General features: G+C 45.7%; 1 protein-coding gene across 1 annotated transcript in view; it reads left to right on the plus strand.

Annotated features, from left to right (window-relative positions):
• The first annotated feature begins 691 nt into the window (after positions 1 to 691).
• Positions 692 to 22,878, plus strand: part of ENTREP2 (endosomal transmembrane epsin interactor 2) — a 171,599-nt gene continuing 149,412 nt past the window's right edge. Inside the window, exons 1-2 of the mRNA XM_024742732.1 lie at positions 692 to 727; positions 2,056 to 2,112. Of these exons, the coding sequence (XP_024598500.1) occupies positions 692 to 727; positions 2,056 to 2,112 (93 nt within the window). The remainder of the gene's footprint in view (positions 728 to 2,055; positions 2,113 to 22,878) is intronic.

Raw genomic sequence — 22,878 nt, forward strand, 5'->3', positions numbered from 1 at the left:
AAGAGAAAGGGGTGGGGCTGAGGCAGGGGGCCAGGAGGTGGGCGGTGACAGGAGGGGAGTGCTGAGTATTGAGGGAAGACAGCCTGCAGGGGTTCCGTTCCAGGGCTCGTGTTTGAGAAATGCAGTGGCTTTGGTGCCCAAAGTGGCCAGGACATGAGTGGAGGGTCACTTAGGGTGGTGGCTGGTGGGAAAGCAGGGACCGGATTTGTGTGGGTCTGGTTGCCCGTCCAGGGAGGTGACATTCACCTGACAGAGGCGTCCAGCGCAGTTCCAGTGGAGGGGCAGAGGTGAGTGAGTGGCTGAGCACTCCGTCCAGGCAGGTAAATCATGAGAGCGAGGGCAAGCAGAGGGGGAGGAGAGGTGTCAAGAGGAAGAGCCCACCCAGCTTCACGACTGCGGCTCCTGAACGCGCCAGGAGCTCAGATGTTGATGGCGGAGTTGGCAGAAGTTTTGGATTCTCCACAAGAAGGTTTGGAGGTGGAGAGAAGAGGTTAGGGTGTGCGCTCTCCAGCATGAGGTGATGGTGAGAGTCCCGACAGCCTATCCTTAGGAGAAATGGCAGCTCAGTCCAACGGAAGATGACTAGGGGGAAGTCGTGTGTCCATTGAGGAGGAAGAATTCGACACCAGAGAAGGTGTTCTGATGGGTGGAATGTTGGGTGCAGAAGGGGAGAGAGCGGCTTTAGAGGCACATGGAGAAGAATGATGGAGACTTGGCCTCGGAGACCGTGGGGCAGGGGGGTGGGGAACAGCAGCCCAGGGTTTCTGTGACGGCTGCAGCTGGAGCTGGGCGGCATCACAGAGAGAGGAGACTCGGGAGGTGGGAAAACGGTTGTCTAACATTTGCAGCACTGGCTGCGTTCGGAAGAGGTACGTGCCCTGAAGAGAGAAGGTAGATGTGACAGGCTGGGGAGCACAGCATGCTGAAGCTCTTCATTCATTCTTTTCTGTTAAGTGTGTGTGTGTGAATAAGGTTTAAAGCCTTTCACATAAAGACAACTGGTCCGGGTGTTGTTGGACATCTGAGACCAGCACGGCACTGGGTGGGTGGAGGCTGCAGGGTCTAAGACTCGGTCCTGCTCAGTGCAGAGGTGCCGGAGGGTGAACTGGGCTCTGTCACCAACGGGACCTTGTGGGTCTGTTCAATTGCGTGTTCTGCTCCGGGTCTGGGGTCTGTCCTTTTGGAATCCCAGGGGAAGTGCAGCCCGGCCCCTCCAGCCTGGTCCCGGACTGCCTGGCCCAGGCCCACTGTGGAAAGTCAAGGTGGTAACGGCCCTTGTCTGTTGCATCCAGCGACCCCTCTGAAGGCAGATTGCGGTGGGCAGTGGGTGCGGGGTGCAGCTGTGTCTCTGTGGTCCGGTGGCCCTGCCTGGACACAAGGAGACTGGGAATATGGGGATCAGCAAACATGGGTCTGACGTGGGCTTGGGGGGCAGCCCGGAAGAAGGGTGGGCCAGGAGCCGAGGGTTGTTCTCCCGGGAGTCGGCAGACACAGGGCGACAGGGGAGCCAGGGCGGAGGGGGCACTGCTGGGGAGGTTCTGGGGGGACACGCTTGGCGGGATGGGGGCCAGGGGTCGGGCAGGGCTGACCTGGGCCGGGGCGGGCAGCTTAGAGCCAGTGTGGACAGCAAGGGAGCCTCCTCAGTGGGGTGAGAGTGAAGGGGAGACCCCTGTAGGGGCTGGGGGGGCTCCCAGGTGTGGGAGAACAGAGAGAGCCTTCAGGCCGCTGTGCAGGTTGCGGGTGACCTGTGAGTGGGGACAGCACCGCCTTCCCCAAAGTAGTGTGTTCATTGCTGTCTGTGATGTTAAATCACACAGCAAGTATCTCTCAGGACCTGGGGGGATAAGGCTGAGGGCCCGGGGGTGGGTGGGAGGCTCGTTCAGAAAGCGCGTCTGCTCTCGGCATCCCTGCGAGCTGGTCACTCTGGGCCCGCGTGGTGGCTGCAGGTGTGACTGTCGGGAGGGACAGACCCACCACCGTGACCCGCTCCTGCCTGCGTGCTGTGCTCTAGAAAAGTCCTGGGAGGCTCCTCACCCCATGCTCCCTCTGTTCCAGGTGCTGCTGTCGGGACTCATCGGCGTCGTCTCCTGGAAGAGGCCCCTGTCCCTCGTGGTAAGTGGCACCCGGGTCCCCATGCGGCCATGGAGCAGGGCTCTGCCCGCGGAGGTGTGAGTGCTTTCAAGGCGCGTTCATCTTGACCACGGGCGCCCTGCTGCCCCCTCCACAGGCACTCATGGGCCATCCTCTTCCTGTTTTTCGGTGTTGTGCCCTCTTGGAGGACATGCCACCAACAAAGGCATTTTAATACGTGTAGGTGCAAGCGTTTTCTCTAGACTGATAAACACAATCACGCACACGCATATGCTTACGGGTGATCACACAAGAGGACGTAGCTCATCCGAGTTCGAGAAATGTTAGCTTTCTGTGTGTTTTGGAGACTGTGAAACTCTGAGGTATTTCTTCGCATAGATGTTTCTTTGGAAGAAGGAAGAAAGGGGTGCCCCTGGAGCCCTCTCTCATGGGGTCAGGCCTCATGCTGGGGAGGAAGACGCCACACGGTGGGGGTGGAAAGAGGATGATGGTTTTTCCATCTGAAAGTACCCAGAGTGAATTTATGTCTATTGATTTGTACGTGTGTTCTTCTCAGCATGTGCATTAATATATTTATGTGTCCACGTCAGGACTGCACGGAGAGGTTTTCTGGGTTTTGATGGATAATGAAAAAGACGGCATGGAGTTTTTCCTCTTAGGTAGTAATCAATTATTTAAAATCTCTTCTTTAAGTGATTAGACTTGGAGATAATGACATACTAAATATTAATGGAAATAGAAAAAAAACCCCACAAATCTTGTCTGTTGTAAACACCTCCTCCTTCGTGAGGGGAATCATGACATCCTGAAAAGGCACTGGGAGGGAGGGGTAGTTTAATTCAGGGGGCCTCCTCTTGTACAAAATACTGAGAAATTTCCTTAAAATTTTTTTATATTGACATTTTCAAATATTCACCAAAGTAGAGAGACTAGTATAATGAACCCCGTGTACCCCTATCCGTCCTCAGTGGTATCAACATTGACTGGTCCTGTTTCATCTAAGCCCCTTGCTGGATTATTTTAAAGTAAATCACGGCTTGTGTATCGAGACGCTGACTCTTCTGTTCAGGGGCAAGTGGCGGCAGACACTGGGCCGTGGGGCCTGACGTTTTGGCTGTGCTGTGGGTCCCCTTCAGGGAAACGGGGACAACCGGCCCATCCCTCCTGACCTACCCACACCGTGCAGGGCAGAGAGAGTAGGCCCTCAGCCTGGCGTCTGCACAGAGGAAAGCCGCCCTCCTTCGGGTGGGTGCGTGGGATGGGAGAAAGGGCACCCATCCCCCGGCCACCGCACGCCTGCCCCAGCCCTACCCTGGGACGGAGCTTCTCGGGACTGGGCATCTTACCGCGAAGGATGCACGTGCTCCTACCTGCTGAGGGGTCAGGACTCCTGGTGCAGGTGGCGCAGGTGTGTCCTTGGGGTGGGGGGGGCCCGCAGCAGTAGGGTGGGTCTCGGGGCCTCGCCCAAGGAGGGTGGCCCAGCGGGAGCCCCTGCAGCTGAGCTTTCCAGGGGCTCACCCCGCAGCTCCACGCAGCCCAGCAGCTCTCCAGGTAGACGAGGAGGAAGGGCTCCCTCAGCTTAACTGGCTGCTTTGCTGAGTCAGGGAGGTAAGGGGTCGGTTAGGGTGACACCAGCTGCTGTCAGACCCCAGACTTGGTGTCTTAACTCCGTGAACACCTGCTTCCTGCTCCCGTCCAGGCGGGCCTTCCAGGCAGCGGCTGCTCCCCCAACACGAATTCAAAGACCCCGCTTGCTTCCACCAGTGGCCCTGCACTCCCCAGGCCCGTGGGGTCGCCTGCATTTCAGTGAAGGGGGGAGAGGAAGGAGAAACACGTGCTCCTTGACTTCCTTGGCCTGAAAGGGACACTCATGCTTGCACGTCACACCAGTGGGGAGGGCTCGTCACGGGGCCCGAAGCGTGTCTGGTTGGGAAGGAAGCTGAAAAAGGTGGTCCCTCCCTGGACGGGTCCCTCCCAGAGACGGCCCACCTTGTGGGGTGGGGACAGAGTCTTGGCGGAGAGCTGGTTGTCTCTGCTGTAAGGACACTCTTCTGCCTGTTGACCAGGATGATACAACTTTTGATTCGTTAGCAGAAAACTCACTCTCTGAACTGTGAGCGTTGATGTGGCCTTAGTTTTCCTCCCTTCCCAGCCTCACCCTGACACCTGGACCCTCTGGACTGCCGGCGTGTGGTGTGGGCCCCGACTGACAGGTCCTCCCCGACCCCTCTGGCCTCTGCCCTGCCCTTCCGCTCATTAGGGCTCGCTTCTCGCTGCTTCCTGGAAGCCCTCCTTCCCCCCAGGCTCCTCCGAGCGTCTGCGTCCAAGCCCCTCATCCTGTTCCACAACATGTAGGGTCCACCTACAAACTACTGTTAACAGGAACCACGTGCTGGGCGTTTCCTTCGTGCTAAGCCCTGCACGGGATCCGCTGAGCTTATCCACACAGTATCCTTGTGAGTAAGCTACTGTTTTTATCCCCATTTTCCAGAAGAAAAGGAAGACTTAGAAAGGTAAATATCTTGCCTAGGGTCTCACAGCTAGAATAGCTTGAAGTCTTGATTTAAATAATTCCTTTTTTTTTAAGAATTATTTTTTATTGAGGTGACATTGGTTTATAACATCATATAAGTTTCATGTGTACAGCCTTCTATTTCTACATCTGTGCACGCTGCAGGGTGCTCATCACCAAATATCCAGTTTCTATCCATCACTCCTCCACTGAGCCCCTTTCCCCTCTGGCAACCACTATTCTGTTCTCTGTTATCTACATGTTTGTTTTTGGTTGCTTTGGTATGTTCGTTTATTTTGTGTTTTGTTTGTTTTTAAGATCCTACATACAAGTGAAATGATACAGTATTTGTCTTTCCCTGTCTGACTTACTTCACTTAGCATAAAACCCTCAAGGTCCATCCATGTTGTCACAATTGGCAAGATTTTATCTTTTTTATGGCTGAGTAACAGTCTATTGTATATATGTACCACATCTTCTTTATCCATTCCTCTGTTGATGGACATTTAGGTTGTTTCCATGTCTTGGCTATTGTAAATAGTGCTGCAGTGAACATCGGGGTGCATGTGTCTTTTCAAATTAGTGTTTTCTTTTTCTTCAGATATATGCCCAGCAGTGGGATTGCTGGGTTGTATGGTAGTTCTCTTATTAATTTTTTGAGGAACCTCCATCCATACTGTTCTCCATAGTGGCTGCACCAATTTACATTCCCACCAACAGTGTAGGAGGGCTCCCTTTTCTCCACATCCTCTCCAGCATTTATTATTTCTTGCCTTTTTGACAATAGCCAGTCCAATGGGCATGAGGTAATAATCTCATTGCAGTTTTGATGTGTGTTTCTCTGATAAATAGTTATTTTATATCAAGCTCCACTTTTATCCTTTACTCTAATGGTACATTTCCATCTTCCTGAGGCATAAAACTGAAGAGGCCACTGTGAGTTCTGGTTCATTTCCAGGGGGACACGACACGCCCCACCCCTGCGAATGACCACCAGAGCAAGTTGCCCTCTCTGAGGGGAGGTGTCTGCCCCTAGAGGTGTTGGAAGAGCCTCGCAGGCTGGCTGGGGGAGGCCAGGAGTGACGCTGATGTGGGGCTGTGGGGGCTGCCCTCGGTCGGTTGACCATATCTCTCCTCCGACGGGCTGGTGAGTGTGGGCCCGTCACAGCCCTGCTGGGCCTCCTTTCTCTGCCTTACTCTGAGCCCGTCAGACAGAGTGAGGTGAGGGAGGGGGTGTAAGCTTCAGGCCAGAGCGACTTGATGTGTTGTGGGTGGTGGAGGGGCTTGCATTGGGAAAGAGGACAAGGTGGGGGCAGCAGGCTGGCTGATGGGGGCAAGAAGGAGGCCACCCTTTCCAGCTGGGGCCTGTGATGTGAGGGGGGGAGGAGGGAGATGCTGTGACATTCTCACCATCGTATTTTCTAAGAGCCTTTCCAAATTCTGAAACAAGGCAGGCACTACGCCAGTAGAGAATACGTATGTTCACTTTTTTTTTTCATTCATTTTTTTCTATGTGCTAAGTGTCTCCTATGATTGAGATAATTGTCTTCCTTACATCAAACTATAAAAGGTTCTACATTACGCTAGATGCCAATTAAGATTCAGATTGTATAGCTCTGATTAGCTCATTTTTTTGAAAGATTCAGTGACATGTCTTTTGATTGCTTATACATGTATCAATATTGGAAACAGTCTCACACACAATCACAGGTAGTACAGGAGCCCCCTCCCACCATCCACGGTCCCACTTCACACGGTTTCAGTTACCCACCCTCAGCTGCAGTCTGAAGATATTAAATGGAAAATTCCAGAAATAAACAGTTCATAAGGGCTTCCCTGGTGGCGCAGTGGTTAAGAATCCACCTGCCAATGCAGGGGGCACGGGTTTGATCCCTGGTCCAGGAAGGTCCCACATGCCGTGGATCAACTCAGCCTGTGCGCCACAACTACTGAGCCTGCACTCTAGAGCCCGCGAGCCACAACTGCTGAAGCCTGCGTACCTAGAGCTCGTGCTCTGCAATAAGAGAAGCCACCACAGTGAGAAGCCCGCTCACCACAGTGAAGAGTAGCCCCCGCTTGCCGTAGCTAAAGAAAGCCAGCGCACAGCAACGAAAACCCAACACAGCCAAAAATAAATAAGTAAAATAAATTTTTTTAAATTAAAAAAAAAATTCATAAGTTTTCAATTTCTTTCTGTTCTGAGTATTGTGGTGAAACCCATGCCATCCCACTCCAACCCCCCTGGGATGTGAATCGTCCCTTTGTCCAGCGGATCCCACCTGTTAGTCACTCAGTAGCCATCTGGGTTATCGGAGCGACTGTCGCAGTATCTCGGTGCTGTATTCAAGTGACCCTTATTTTACTTAATAAAGGCCCCAAAGCTCAAGAGTAGTTATGCTGGCAATCTGGATACACCAGAGAGAAGCTGTAAAAGTGCTAGACTTAATAAGGAAAGAAAACTCGTATGCTGAGTTTGCCAAGATCTACAGTGAGAACAAACCTTCTCTCTGTGAAACTGTGAAGAAGGAAAAAGAAATTTGTGCTAGTTTTGCTGTCACTCCTCAACTGCAAAAGGTATGGCCATAGTACACTATAAGCACTTAGTTAAGATGCAGAAGGCACTACATTTGTACAATAAGATATTTGAGAGAGAGAGACCACATTCACATAAATTTTATTACAGTCTATTTTTATAATTATTCTGTTTTATTATTATTGTTAATCTCTTACTGGGCCTAACTTACGAATTAAGCTTTATCACGGGTACATATTGATATGTACAGGGTTCCGTACTATCTACCATTTCAGGCATCCACTGGGGGCCTTGGAATGTATTCCCTGCAGATAAGGGGGGGCTACTGTACACTTAAAAAAAAACTTGAATGGGTAGTGCTGACCTGGCCACTAGATTATTTGTGATAACTCATACTATTGAGAAACTGATAACCTCGGGGTTGAAAACATTTTTAGAATTTATTTTTATATGTAACAAATTACAGTGTATTTAGTATCGTTTTTTAAGAGCAAAGTAGACATATTTTGAAAAGTACTAATCTGTAGGAATCAGAGTGTCATATAGAGTGATGTGTTTAGTACTGTTTGTGTTTTATGTTATAGTGGTTGAGGAGTCTGACTTTTTGGTTTATTCAGAGAGTGGTTTACTTTTATTGCTAAATTTTATCAACCCCGATGGGAATGTATATCCGTTAGGGTTCAGTCTGAGAGGCAGAACCTCTGTGAGCCAACACCAAGCATCTCTGTGAGTCAGACTCTTCGAACCGCTGCTCTGGCCCCACTGCCCACCACCCTAACCACACCCACCTGGTCTTTGGTGATGAAGTGCCACCACTCGGCCCCTGCCGCCCTGGGATCCCAGAATCCTCATGCACTTGGGGATCCTAGTTTGATGGCAGCACAGGCACGTCTACTGTAGTTTCTGATCTACAGAAGAGAGTCCCTCAGGGCTCCTCAAGTGTGCTGGGGCTCCCCTCACAGATGTATTCTCAGCGCCGTGGTGGAAGCTGTGTCCTCGGGATCCTCTGGGACGGGTGAGCAGGTCTTACATGAAGAGTGCACTCTGTCATTCCAGTCTCCCCCAGCCTTTAAGTTCCTCCCTCGAGGATATACCTAGAAGGTCTGGCATTTCAACTTCAGTTAGTGCAGCCCACCTTGGGGTTCGTATTTGAGCCAAACAGACAGCGAGAATCCTTCCTAATTCCTCCAGCTAAGATGTTGAATGCCAGAATCTCTGCTTGGTGGGCCCATTTCACTAACCTCGGCCCGATTCAACAGTGTATCCCTTCTACCTTGATGCCCCACCATCCATGGTAAGTCCTAAGATTGCCCGTGTCCAGCTGTGAGAAGGGTCCCCAGGCTGCAGCACAGGTAGGGGGAGTCTGGGCAGAGCCTGGCACACTAGCTGAGTTAAGGAGAACAAGCTGAGGGGCCGGGACTTCAGGGTGGGTAGAGCTTTCAGGACAAGTGCCTGAGAGCTTACAAAAGTCCTGGAGACCCACAGATGATCCCTTACCAGTATTCGGCTGATACAGATCAGCTCTTGCAGGTGAGGCCAGGAAAGAACCAATGAGAGGCTTAGAAGGCCAGGCACCAAAAGCAGGGCGTTCCCACCGCCCAGGCTGGAAAACCTCATGATTCGTTGGGACAGCAGGTAGAATACTCAGCAGAATCTTGCTTCCGTTATGGGGAATAATAAGCTCCAGGCTCAGTGCTGCTCCAGTCCCGTCTGACAAATCTTGAGCGCTAGATCCAAAAGAATCAAACCATTTCCAAGTAATTTATACATGTCCCAGAGCAAAGTTCAAGAATGTTCATAGGAATACAAAATTATCCACCCAAGGCAGCATGCATAATCGGATTACTAGGCATGCAGAGAAACAGGAAGATGCAACCTGACATATGAGAAAAATTAACAAATTGAAACCGATACAAAACTGACCTGGGTGTTAGAAATAGCTGACGAAGATATTAAAACAGGTGTTGTAACTGTATTGCAGATGTTTAAAAGTAGAGACAGTATAAAAAAGACCAGTTGAACTTCCAGTGAACTACAGTGGGAGAAAAAATTCATTGGACAAGATGAACAACATTAGATCAGAGATAAGAAAGGATTAGTGAACTCGAAGGCATTGTACTAGAAATTATTCCAAAATGCAGGACACAGAGAAAAAAGAATTTTGAGAAAAATGGAAAAATCATTAGTGAGCTGTATGGGGAAATTTCGAGAAGACTCATATCCGTGGAATGGGTACCTAAAATAGTGGGGATGGACAGGAAAAAACTATTTGAGGAAATAATACTGAAATGTTTTTTCAAAATTGGATAAAACTATGAGCCCACAGATCTGAGAAGCTCAATGTGCACGAAGAACAAGAAGTATGAAGAAAATCACGCCAAGATATTATGGAATTTATAACATATATATGGAAAAAATGTGTAAATGCAGGAAGATAGAATTATATACAGTGTAAGGCTCTTAAGCTCTGTGGTGAGCTGTGATAAGGTGAATATATATACTATAAGCCCAAACACAACCACCAACATTAAAAAAAATTTTTTTAAGACTTGGCTAATGAGCTAACAAAGGAAATAAAATGGAGTCGTAAAAAATACCCAGTTCATCCAAAAGAAGACAGAAAATAAAGGAAAAATTAGACGATGAATAGATGAGATAAGACAGAAAGGAAACAAATAACAAGATTTCATTGCCCGTTTGAAGTTTTCTGTGACGTGCTTGTTTACATCTTCTGTCTATTTTTCTGTAAGACTGTTTGTCATTAATTTGTGGGATTTCTTAATATAGTAATTATTTTCCACTTCAGGTGACTAATATTTTATCCCAGTCTGTTGTTTGTCTTTGTCTTTTAATTTTTGATGAAATGCCTTTTTAAAAAAAAATACAGAATTGTTAGCTTTTTTTTTTTTTTTTTTTTTTTGTGGTACATGGGCCTCTCACTGTTGTGGCCTCTCCCGTTGCGGAGCACAGGCTCAGCGGCCATGGCTGACGGGCTCAGCCGCTCCGTGGCATGTGGGATCTTCCCGGACGGGGGCACGAACCCGTGTCCCCTGCATCGGCAGGCAGACTCCCAACCACTGCGCCACCAGGGAAGCCCCAACACCATTTTTTGAATGTTCAATATTTCTCCTTGCATTTGAAGTGTCCCCTCCCTGCTGCTATGGACATGGGTGTGTTTATTAATCCCTATTTCATGAATCTGTTGGTCCATTTCTAAGCCAATACTACAATGTTTTAATTAGTCTAGCTTTATAATAAATTGCTCTTTGATTTTTTTCATAATTTTCTTGGCTACTTCTGTGCCTTTTCTCTTCAGTAAATTTTAAAATCAGTTTGTAAAGTTCTCAGCTGATAATGATTTGAGTTTGATTGTGATTGCATTCTAGGAAAATTACATCTATAATGTTGAGAGATGGGAATATGTTTTCTGTTAGAATTTCTGGAAAGACAATTGTGTGTTGATTTTATATCTGGTTACAACACACGGTAGTGAAGTGTTGTAATAGAGCTAATTGTTTGTCTATTGGATATTTCAAGAAAAGTTTTCCAGGGGAATTTCTTTCATTAATTATTGATTATATCTCTCCTGTGTATTTCTCAGCCTTCTCGAGTTTATGCTACTCAGAGTAGGTAAAAGGATATTCTACCTGCTGCAGGCAGATAAACTGATGGCATAGAATTCTTAACATTTTCTAACATGTTCTTTTTCTGTACTTGCTGGGATATTTCTTGTTTTATTTTCTAGATGACTAGTTTGGGCCTCAGCCACATCCATGCTACTGCTTGACCCGCCTGCTGAATTTTTCATTTTGACGACACCTGTGTTGCTTTCAAAGAATCCTCTGTTGTTCTCTAATTGCTGCTTTTTCTCAGCACCGTGTTGGCAGTTTAGGAAGCATGCGCTCTAGGGGTGCCGTCGCCTCCTAATATTAATTGGAATTTTGTTCATCAGGTTTCCTGCCTCCCCGTGTTCTCAGCTCCCCGCACTGGCCAGTTGGTCTCGACTCCTTTAGGTCCTTATTCATGAGATTAGTGTTCCTCAGACGTGTGGCATCTTTGGTTTCCTGTTCGTACTTACAGAAGAAGGACCATTTGGACGAGCGGAGGTAGTTGGTGGCTGGTTGCTGGGTGTCTCCTGTCTTCTTGTTTGGGGTGGGCAGCAGTTCCTACTCCCCCGCCCGGCTGAGCCTGCCCCACAAGGCCAAGGCCGTCTTTGGGATCTGTGAAAGGGGAGCTCCAGGTGGACGGGCAGGATCTGGTGCAGGCTGCTGGGGAGGTGAGCAGCTGGGGAAGGCGCACCTGACTTTATTCCCCCAGGTGAAGCTGCCTTCCCTCCCTCTGTCTCCGTCTGCAGTGTCCATGGTGAAGGTCAGCAGTGTCTCAGGCCGTGCATGTCCCGGACAGATGGTGATGCTGATGATCACAGCCACGATTGCTGACACTCATCCATCACCCTCTGTGGTCCAGAGGCTCTCCTAAGTGCCGCTCTATGATGTGAGGGCTGCCAGGGTTAGTCACGCTCAGGGTTGTGCAGCTGGTCGGTGGCAGCGCTCAGCTGTCCCCCAGGTGATGTGTTTCTGAGCTTCTGGAGCTTCTCCATCCTGCTGAACCCCCCGAGGCACGTGGAAAACCATTGCTCCAGGGCCATTGCATCATCTCCGTTTGGCTTCCATACTGACATGCGCGGATGTAGAACACACCATGTGCCTGGCCTTTTCCAAGTGTTCTTGCCCCGACGTTCTCCTGATGCCGGGGGCACCTCTGTTGTCATCCCGCCTTACACCAGGAGGAGGGATGGGACCTGGGACAATGTGGGGCATCCACAGTGGGTGACACCAGCTCAAGCCGCCTGGCCCATGGGCTCTGTCCTCCTCGCTGGGCTGCCACCTTCCTCGAGTCCTTTAAATTCAACAACAACAAACCTCCTTCTTTACTGACTGAGGCATCGTCCAGCTTCCTTATTAACACCTCAGATGGAGACTCACTGCACTTACGATCAGACCAAATAAAACACTCTCACGTCCAGTTAATTATTTCGTGGTTTCCTTTCCATTAGAAGCTGCCAAATGGAGGACTTTTTTGTTCTTTCATATTTTGCTTTCTTCAAATGGGGGCTTCCCTAGTTTTGCATTCATTCCAGCAGGTGTTTGGGAGCTTCTTCAGCTGCAGGGAGGCTTCTAGCCCTGGTGAGTCCGGTGTGTGGCGCCAGGAGCCTTACTGAGCTTCCGACTTTGCTGTGCACCGGCCAGAATATCTCCTGTCCATTGGAACCTAATTCACTGGAGCCAGACCAGAAGTGATAGTAATAGGGGTCTGATAATTAGTTCCTATATATTTATACTCAGGTATAAATCACTGATTCTTACCATAATTTCTATTTTGCTGGATGCCTTCAGGCAACTGATGAAAAAGAAAAATTGCCTTTTTTGATTGCCTTTCCATTCTGCTTGGATTCTGGTTTTTTCTTTTTTTCGACTGCAATATTTAATGACACATGCAAAAGCCAAGGAATTGGAAGGGAATGATGAACGAACTTCCGCCTGGATGAGGGTTTTTCTCTCTCTTCATTGCTATGGCGATCATTGTCCAATGTAAGGAAGCTTTAAATCTTACGCTGCATATATCAACTTCTTTTTTAAAGTATTTTTGAATTTTTGTACTAGCAAAAAGGTTTCCTGATGTGCACATCAGAAATTCAGTCCTGGTCTCCCTTCAGCTTTGTATGTTTGGCCATATTTTGTGGAAAAAAATGTATGAATCACTTTAACCTTTAATATGAGATGTAGGAAACCTGTAGGGCTTTCTTTCAAGCCCGTTGAATTGAGCACAAATATAACTTTAATACGCTATTTAAAATTTTAGGTGAGTTAAAGGTTAATATGTTTCATGTAAATGTATTTGCAGTCATTATTTATTCAGAAAATTCGTTATAAATCCACTAAGGGGGTTTCTCACAGTCAAGATCATGACCTCTTGAATACATTCAAAAGAATGTATTTTGCTTGATCCCATTAAAGATGAAGGCTTCATTTGTTAGTGCTGAGGACGAGAAGGAATTAGGGTATACCCGTATTTATAAGGCAATATTTTACGCTGCTAATACAGCAGGTGAAGTATCTAAAGCCCCCATCTTAATTATGAAAATAGACTAATACACTTGTCTTTAAATTTACTAATAGTATTAAATTTAATCAGGGGAACATGTCTAACCAGAAAATGGAGACTGAAATGGACTAATTAAATTATAGCATAATGAAACCACTCAAGGCCAAGTGAAATTAGAAATGGTCATTGAAAAAATACTCATTTTTATTACAACATGACATTTGTTGATATTTGCTTAAATCACTTTTCAGTATAAATTTCTTTATTTTGATCCATCTCATTCTTTTTTTTCTTTTCCATTATGGTTTATTACAGGATATTGAATATAGTTCCCTGTGCTATACAGTAGGACCTTGTTGTTTATTCATCCTGTACATAATAGTTTGCATCTGCTAATCCCAAACTCCCAATCCTTCTCTCCCCACCCTCCTTCCCCTTGGCAAGCACAAGTCTGTTCTGTAGGTCTGTGAGTCTGTTTCTGTTTTGTAGATAGATTCATTTGTGTCATATTTCAGATTCCACATACAATTGATATCATATGATATTTGTCTTTCTCTGCCTGACTTACTTCGCTTAGTATGATAATCTCTAGATCCATCCATGTAGCTGCAAATGGCATTATTTCATTCTTTTTTTATGGCTGGGTAGTATTCCATTGTGTATATATACACCACATCTTCTTTATCCATTCATCTGTGGATGGACACTTAGGTTGCTTCCATGTCTTGGCTATTGTGAATAGTGCTGCTATGAACATTTGGGTATGTGTATCTTTTCAAATTATAGTTTTGTCCAGATATATGCCCAGGAGTGGGATTGCTGGATCATATGGTAGCTCTATTTTTTGTTTTTTTAAGGAACCGCCATAATGTTTTCCATTTTTTTCAGCTGGCTGCACCAACTTACATTCCCACCAACAGTATAGGAGGATTCCCTTTTCTCCACACCCTCTCCAGCATTTTTTATTTGTAGACTTTTTAATGATGGCCATTCTGACCAGTGTGTAGTTTGATTTGCATTTCTCTAGTAATCAGCGATTATGAGCATCCTTTCACATGCCTCTTGGCCATCTGTATGTCTTCTTTGGAGAAATGCATCAGACACATTCTTAAATGAAAATGTAATAAAACTTGCTTTTTGCAAGAGATCATGAGCTTGGACAGGAAGATTAAAAACAAGGTAGACAGAGATACCTGGTAAGGTAGTTGTGTGCTTGAAAGCATAATGAATTAAATGCATCGAATTGCCCTGGAAACAATTTAAATAGGCTTTTCCCTGGTTGTTACCTCTGAATGACTGTTGAGAATCTTCTCAGAAAGAGTGAATTGTTCTGTAGCCCAGCCTGGGGAATGTTACTCTCTCCCAAGAGGGCAGAGACCAGAGAGCGGCGAGGTCTGTTGGAAGGGCGCTGAGGACACGGGCCCGTCTTGGGGAGCTCAGGACCTCGTGGAGGGTGGGCCACCACCGGCAGGTGTCCCCGTGCCTGCCTTGGATGGAGTCCTAGACACTTTCTATGTGTATCTTTACCTGCGGCTTGGGTGGTGTACTTGTACCCATGTCCATTGGTTAATGTGCCGTGAGGGGAGCTGTAGAAAGCTGGACTCTCAGTCCATGGTCAATGTCTTGATTATGATAAACCCCTTAGTAGCTCCAGTTGTGGGCACCTTTATAGATGTTTCCAGAAGAGCAGAGTTTGCTTCACTGCTGAGGCTTGGTTACGTGTCTCCTGGTGCCCTTCAGTAGATGACCTTTATATGTGTAACCTTGGGCTGATTCTGACTTGTAGCCAGTTCCTTATTGTGTCTGCCTGGACACATAAAGGACATGGTCAGCACACAGTAGGTTTCAGAACCATCAAGCGATGAGGCTTAGAGCCTGTGGTTGCACTAAAATACATCACGCAAGACATGGAGACTGTGTGAGGAGTTGGACACAAAGAAGCACAAGGTAATGGTCTTGCCTTCTATATACAGAAGAGATAACTAATAAGGACCTACTGAATAGCACAGGGAACTCTATTCCATACTGTGTAATGACCTCTATGGGAATAGAATCTAAAAAAGAGTGGATACATGTGTATGTATAACTGACTCACTTTGCTGTACACCTGAAACTAACACAACATTGTAAATCAACTATTTTCCAGTAAAAAAAACGTTAATCAAAAACAAGTTCAGTGTAGATGAGGACTTGATAGGAATTGTAGAAATAGCAATAAAATATTAATGTAATAGGGAATAGTTGCAAGTTAGAACTTAGTAAGTTAAGGAATGATTGTATATGAAGTTTGTTTAGAAAGATGAAAGGAAGATGGTGCCTCCCAGCCCTTTCTGTGCATCCAGGCATGGCAGCCGTGCAGAATGGGTGCTCACTGTTACCAGCGACGAACAGAGCATCCCTTCCACAGCGATGTGTGCTTGGCCGCAGTCACAGGGGTAGTCCTCTCAGAAGCTGGGATAGAGAAATCCAGGTCTGTTTGCTTTCAAAGGGTCGGCTCTTTTCCTCATGTCCTGCTACTTCCACAAGGGCTGAGGTGGGGAAAGACGGATTCTTCTTACAGTAAGGATGCAACTCAGCGTAGGTGTCGAACGGGTGGAGTTTGGGCAGGTGGATCAGAGAGCGGGGTCCTTGCCGGCCAGCGGAATAACGTAAATAAAATCCAAGAAGCAAGAAAAGTACAAGGTCCAAGGGTCCAGGAGTCAATCCCACCATAGAAGCTTTGGGGAGAAAGGGACGGCACTTCTCTCTCGCTTTCACATTGTCCCTGGCCTGTGCGGGAACACTTCCGGCATCAGGAGATGGTGACTTCCCCGAGCAGCGCGCTTCTTAGAGGGCTTCCTGCTGGTACTTCAGTAAAGGACTCCTGGACGCTCACTGCCCCAGTGCTGGCCTCATCGTCTGATGCTTATGGTCCAGAAAAGAGAGTCTGGTGTTGGGGCCAGAGGACCTTCTGTCTCCTGGTCCAAGTGGTTTAAGCAGGGTGGTCTGCGGGACACGGTGACTCCCCAACTGAGAGAGGCAGATGCAGTGGCTGGCAACGTCCTTCCTGTGCTTAATTGCTGTGTTGGTGATTTAACTCACTGTATTAGTGATGAGACTTCTGTTTATAGAGGTGTGTCAAAAGCGTCTGTAACTCACAGGAAATGGAGGATGTCCTGTCCAGTCCCTTCTTGACAAGAACTGTCTGAGGTCCACCTTAGATATTCCTGCGCCTCTAAAGTGTCTCCTTCCCCTAATGGACTTCCTTTTCCCTGGGGTCTTCACGGTCTCCTAATAGAAAAAAGTCGTTAAGGGGAAAAAAAAGTCTAATACGCTGAGGTAGCTCTAATATAAGAAAAGTAATAAATGAAGTGTCACTAGATTCCAAATGCATATTCTTTCAGAAAGAAGGCAATTACTGTTATAAAGATATAGCATTAGAAAAATTATTATGGCTGAGACGTATGTGGTGTGTCTGTGTGCAGCACAGTTAATTTTAAAAGTATTACCAAGCATATAAATCATAAGAATAAAATGCTGAACCATACTAACTGAAAGTGGATTTAATATGCAGTTCTGAGGGACTGTCTCTACCTACCCAGCTTTAAAAAATTGTTACTTATAGGCTATTAGTTATCAGATTTTCTTTCAAATGTCCAACCTCTTTTAATGAAGAATATTGCTCATGGGCTTTATCTCTGATCCCTGCATAATTTTATTCTGTAGAGTAAGTGATGGTAATACTGGAACACCCATGTTTTACCCTGAATTTTATGTACATTGAATCAAACCACTGTAGGTTTCAATTTGTATCAAAATACAAAGATTCTGATTGGGAATGAAAAGAAAACTCAGAGGTTTCTAATTTGTTTTGCTCTTCACTTTGTGTGGTTCAACAATTGGTGGAAAAATGGATTGAAGTTGATTTCAAGTAGCACTGTATAGGCAGTGTTAGCTAATGACTCAGAAGTTTTTTGGTTTTGTTTTTACATCTTTATCACTCTCGCTTTGTCACAGCTTACCCTTCCCCCTCCTTATATCCTCAATCATTCTCTAGTAGGTCTGTGTCTTTATTCCTGTCTTTCCCCTAGGTTCTTCATGATATTTTTTTTCTTAAATTCCATATATATGTGTTAGCATACCGTGTTTGTCTTTCTTTCTGACTTACTTCACTCTGTATGACAGACTCTAGGTCCATCCACCTCATTACAAATAGCTCAATTTCATTTCTTTTTATGGCTGAGTAATATTCCATTGTATATATGTGCCACATCTTCTTTATCCATTCATCCGATGATGGACACTTAGGTTTTTAAAAATCAGTTGCATTGATTATTTGCAGACTTACTTTAGGAGGAAGGAAGAAATTATCTGCCTTTCTTATATGTGTGGTGTCATCTCCAAACACAGGTCGAGGCAGTGCCCCCTGCCCCCACCCTGCTATAGAAAACTGGAAAATGCAGGGACAGGACTGAGAAACACCGCAGGGCTCTGCCCCCACCCCACCCAGCCACTGTCAGGTTCATCTCATCTTTTTCTACAAACGGCTTTCTGCTTCATGATCTGCATAAATATCCTCCACTAGAGCTCTATTTCTCTCAGCCTCCTATTTCCATCACTTTTTGCTCTGTTTGGATTTTATATTCTTAAATATACTAGTGTTCATTATTCGTGGATCGCAGCATTTACTAATATAAAGTGGTCTTGTCCCAATTTAATGTTTTATTGTTGTGAATTCTGCTTCATCTAAAATTAAAGCACCAACCTTCTTTTCCTTTTGTTCAAATTTGCCTGAATCTTTGCCTATCATTTTTACTTTAATTTCTCTATTTTTGTAGGTATGACTCTCATGCAAATCAGTCTGCTTAAACTAGGGTAATTACTTACTGTGAAATCTTTTATTTATTTGTGAAGTATTTGTTATTCTTTTTATCTTTCTGTTTTTACATTTTTATTGGCACTTCCGATTTTTATGCTGTGTTTTTTCTAAAAACACTGCTTTCAGTGTGCTTTACTTTATGCAGATATTTAAAAGGTAGGCAGCTAGTTTTTTATTTGATACAGTTGCATTTAAAATATAGCTCTTTGTTCAGTTTTAAATGATGAAATATTTATTGAAATAAAATGTTATTAAACATGAATATATGACAGATACAGTGGAATGTGTGTAAAGTTGTGAAGCATAACTTTGAAACCAACATAAGAAATGTGAGTCACCCAGGCTGGGGCCTCCCTCTGGACTCTTCCCCATCTCATCTCCTGCTTCTCTTCAGAGCAGGGATTTCACGTTCATCATTCTTTTGCCACAGATGAGCGTGTCCCTAAATAATGCATTATTTTTATTTGTTTTTGAACTTTACATGGATGGAATCACAACCTGTATTCCTCTATGACTCGCTTTTTTTCATTCATGCAATTGTGGGTTCATCCATGTTTGTGCATGTAGCTCTAGATGAATTATCTTTATAATTAATGGTACAGTATTCCATCATGTGAATATATGATACATCACAGTGTATTTGCCTGTTCCCCTTTAGTGGACAAGTGGGCATTTACATAACTTTTCTGCTATTATGAACAGAGCTTCTGTGAATGTTTTAATACCAGTCTCCTTGTGTACGTGGGTGAGGGTTCCACTGGTGTAAGAGCCTAGAATCAGTGGTCACCAGGATGAATATTTTCATTTTTATGGAATAACGTCAAATGGTTTTCCCAAAGCATTTGTATAATGTCGATGTCCAGCAGTGTTCCACATTTGTTCTAGAACTTCATAGGGCCTGATGTTAAGTTTGCTGATCTGGTGGATGTAACAGAGTCTTCATGGTCTCGTTTGCATTTATCTTATTCCTGATGAAACAGGCCAACTTTTAGTCTTTACTGGCCATTGCGGTTCCTGTTCCCTAGTATGTGAGTTTATCTGTTTTACCCATTTCTATTGTTTAATCTTTTTCTTACTATTCATAGAAGTTCTTTATATTACATCTTTTGGAGGTTGTTTCTTTTTTAAACATGTGAAAATATCCCCTTCCAGGTTTTGACTTACCATCTCACTTTTTTTACGGTCACCTTTCCTTATCAATCTCTTTCACTATGGTTAATTTTTGTGCATGGGTGTGGGTATCTTTCATTAAGAAGTCCTTCCTGGGGTGACGTCATCAGTAGGGCAGAATAGGGGTTTTCTACCATCTTCCCTCTAAAGAACGCCAGTTTTTGACAGTCGCCCACAGAAGAGAGTACCTCTGTGTTCTGGGACTCCAGCAGAGAAGTCCCAGGACACTGTTGGAGCAAATGCTATCTGAGATGGGATGCACTGAAGACCATAAGAGGACCAGGTTCCCTTTACCTGCTCCACCCCTCCCCCAAGGCAGCACGGCTCAGGGCCCAGAGAACCGTCTCAGCCCACGATGTCTCCCCCAAGGGAAAGTGGAGCGTGCAGGTGAGCCACCAGCTTCCCCAGCCATGGGGGATGCTGCTAAAGAGGCCCCCTTCATTCTGGCCCAGTCAGGATACTGAGGGATCCTGCACAACCTGGGAGGGGGCGGGGGCTGGGAGAACAGAGCCAGGGCTCTCAGAGGGCATCAGGGACACCCCATCATTAGGCCTGCCCACGAGCCTCTGTAGATGACTGGCCCGCAGACCCCGCACCTGGCCCAGGGCACCCCTAGCATTCCACACACCACCACCGGGGAACTAGAGAATATTTCAGTGTAGGTAAGTTGTACCTGCCAAAGAAGTGGATGATAAAATTTTCTCCTGGCAGAAGATAAATGTTAGCAGTTTTGATTCTGTGCATCTAAGACCCTCCTCACGTTTCCATTTTATACTTAGAGCTCAGGATGTGTAACCTTCCCTTTTTTATTTCCCTGGTGGTTTCACTCCCCTGTTGATCGTCTAAGGACTGACTTCAGCCTGTCCTCCGAATTTTTGTCCATCTTTTTAGGTTGGGTACACGGGGATATATATTCCTCAGACCATGTGTCAGCCAAAGTAGCCATCTGTTCCTTCCCACACAAGAGCGGCTGGACTTGATGCAGAATTCCCGAGTAACCATTTTTTCTGGCATTAGTAATTTGAGGAAAGTTCTGAAGCCAATGTGAGTTTCATTCTGTAATGAGAACAGGATTATTTGTTTATTTGTTTTCAGGTCTTCTCTTGAAACGTATTATTGGTCATTTTTTCTTTTCATGTCTATCCCTTTTTAATTTTTTTTGCTTTCTCAAGTTTAGCTTCATCAGTTGTTTTTAAACTTTATTTTTTAAGCAAGTGGAACTCTTAAAAAACTCAAATTATTTTCCAGAACCACAGTTTATAAAACAGATAAGGGACTCTCTCCTGGGGATGCCTGGAGCTCTACATCCTCTGCATCCTTGAGGGTCCAGCAGGAAACAGATCACATACAGGCAGGCCTAGGAGATAGTGTGGGTTTGGTTCCAGACCACTGTAATAAATCGAAAATTGCAGTAAAGCAAATCACACAATTTTTTTTTGTTTCCCAGTGCATATAAAAGTTATGTTTACATTATACCGTAGTCTAAGTGTGCAATAGCATTATGTCTAAAGAAAACAATGTACATACCTTAATTAAAAAATACTTTATTGTTAAAAAAGCCTCACAACCATCTGACCCTTCAGTGAGTCGTCATCTTTTTGCAATAGTAGAATCAAAGATCACCGATCACAGACCACCAGAACAAGTATAAGAGTGAAAAGGTTTGAAATATTGTGAGAATTACCAAAATGTGACACAGAGACATGAAGTGAGCAAATACTGTTGGAAAAATGGTGCCAGTGGACTTGCTCGACACAGGGTTGCCTCAGACCTTCAATTTGTACAAAACGCAGTATCTGCGAAGTACAATAAAAGGGGATCTGCCTGTAATCAGAGTAGGTAAAGTTTAAAAAGGAGACTGTTTACAAAGGAGAGGGCATGGCTGAAAGAAGCCAGCAGGGGAAGCAGAGGCCTTAGGGCTAGCACCAGCCCCTAGGCCTGTAGGGTAGAGGTAGGGCAGGCACTGGGGCCTGGAGAGAGCAGGGAGTTCCTAGGAAAGGACCCCCTGAGGAGAGGCGTGGCCTTGGGTAGAAGGCAGGCACTGCCAGGTCACGTGGTCCAGCAGAGGGAATAAGAATCTCACCTGTCTCCCCTCCCCACCCCCCTCCCCTCAGTGCCTCTCTGTCTGAACCCCCTGGAGAACAGGGGAGCCCAGTCCTGGCAACCCATCAAGATCACGCCCCAGGCAGCAGTAAAGGGTGCACAGTGGGTCTGGAGCACAAGCAGAAAAATCTAGCAAAATTGGAAAGAAACTTAAATGCTACTCTACAGCAAATGTTTTAAATATTTTTAACAATTTTGATTTTTTCTTTTCCGTATCCAGCCTGCTCTTTACAATTTTCAGTGCAGATTTTCACTTGGTATGTCTCTTTTTCTGTGCAGCCTCTTATCTTGGTGTGTTTCCTTCTGGTCATCAGCTATTCTCATCCCTTCCTTTCCTATCATTGCAGTCTGCTCCTGTTTCATAGAAGAAATGTCCCTTTATCACTGGGAAACACATATAGAAAATTCCCAAGGATTTCTTCTGATTTCATCATAATATTTTAAAGTTAACCCTTTTCCCCCTGATGTCCTAAACACACCCCCATTCCCTTACGATAGAAAGGTCTTATTTAAAGTTATGTGTGTATATAATACACGTATGTGTGTCTTTTTATCACGTTCCTGAAAGGAAGGTGAGCTTTACTTACTGGGAAGCATCATAATGTGGTTAAGAGCACAGGCTCCGTTTCTTATTCACTGTATGACCTTCAGCAGATCTCTGAACCTCTACACCCCAGTCTCCCCACCATAACATCAGGATCCTAAGAGCTCCTGCCTTGGATGAGTGACTCCATCCCCGTGAGGCTCAGTTCGCTCACCTGTGTGATACGGAAAATGACAGAACCTGCCTCAAAGACCAGTGACTGCCCTGTGGCCATGGTATTTAGATTACAGGGGTCGTTGTAACAACTAAACGAGGTACTGGCTCTGGGGAGCGTATAATGGTCAGTGCTGTGGGCATTCACTTGTTTACATCTATACACCCTCACGTGCAGAGACGTACATACATACACACAACACACACATTCCCATACATACTGATATATACACATGCAGGCACAGTGTATAACCACACACACACACGCACGTGTGCTTACATACAGACACGTACAGACAAACAGCCTCTGCAGACAGGACCCTTCCGGGGCACCTCTCAGCCCTGGCTGGTACCGGGAGCTCATGGCCGGTGTGCCTGTGCTCTTTGTGACCTGTCCTCTTTTGGGTGCAGTGTTTCGTCTCATCTTTTTTTTCTGAAGTACCCACACCAGCAAATGCATTAATCCGCGGGATACTTTCTTTTTGCCGTTTTTGTAAATGAGGGAACTAAATGATATATTTTTAATACTTAAAAAATGCTATGGGATTAACAAATACACACTACTATATACAAAATGGATAACCAACAAGGACCTACTGTATAGCACAGGGAACTATACTCAATATTCTGTAATAACCTATAAGGGAAAAGAATCTGAAAAAGAATAGATATATAAAACTGGGTCGGGGGGGCTTCAAGACGGCCGAGGAGTAAGACGTGGAGATCACCTTTCCCACAGATACATCAAA

This window comes from Neophocaena asiaeorientalis, unplaced genomic scaffold, assembly GCF_003031525.2.
Source record: "Neophocaena asiaeorientalis asiaeorientalis breed wild unplaced genomic scaffold, Neophocaena_asiaeorientalis_V1.1 scaffold155, whole genome shotgun sequence".
Taxonomy (NCBI): Eukaryota; Metazoa; Chordata; class Mammalia; order Artiodactyla; family Phocoenidae; genus Neophocaena; species Neophocaena asiaeorientalis.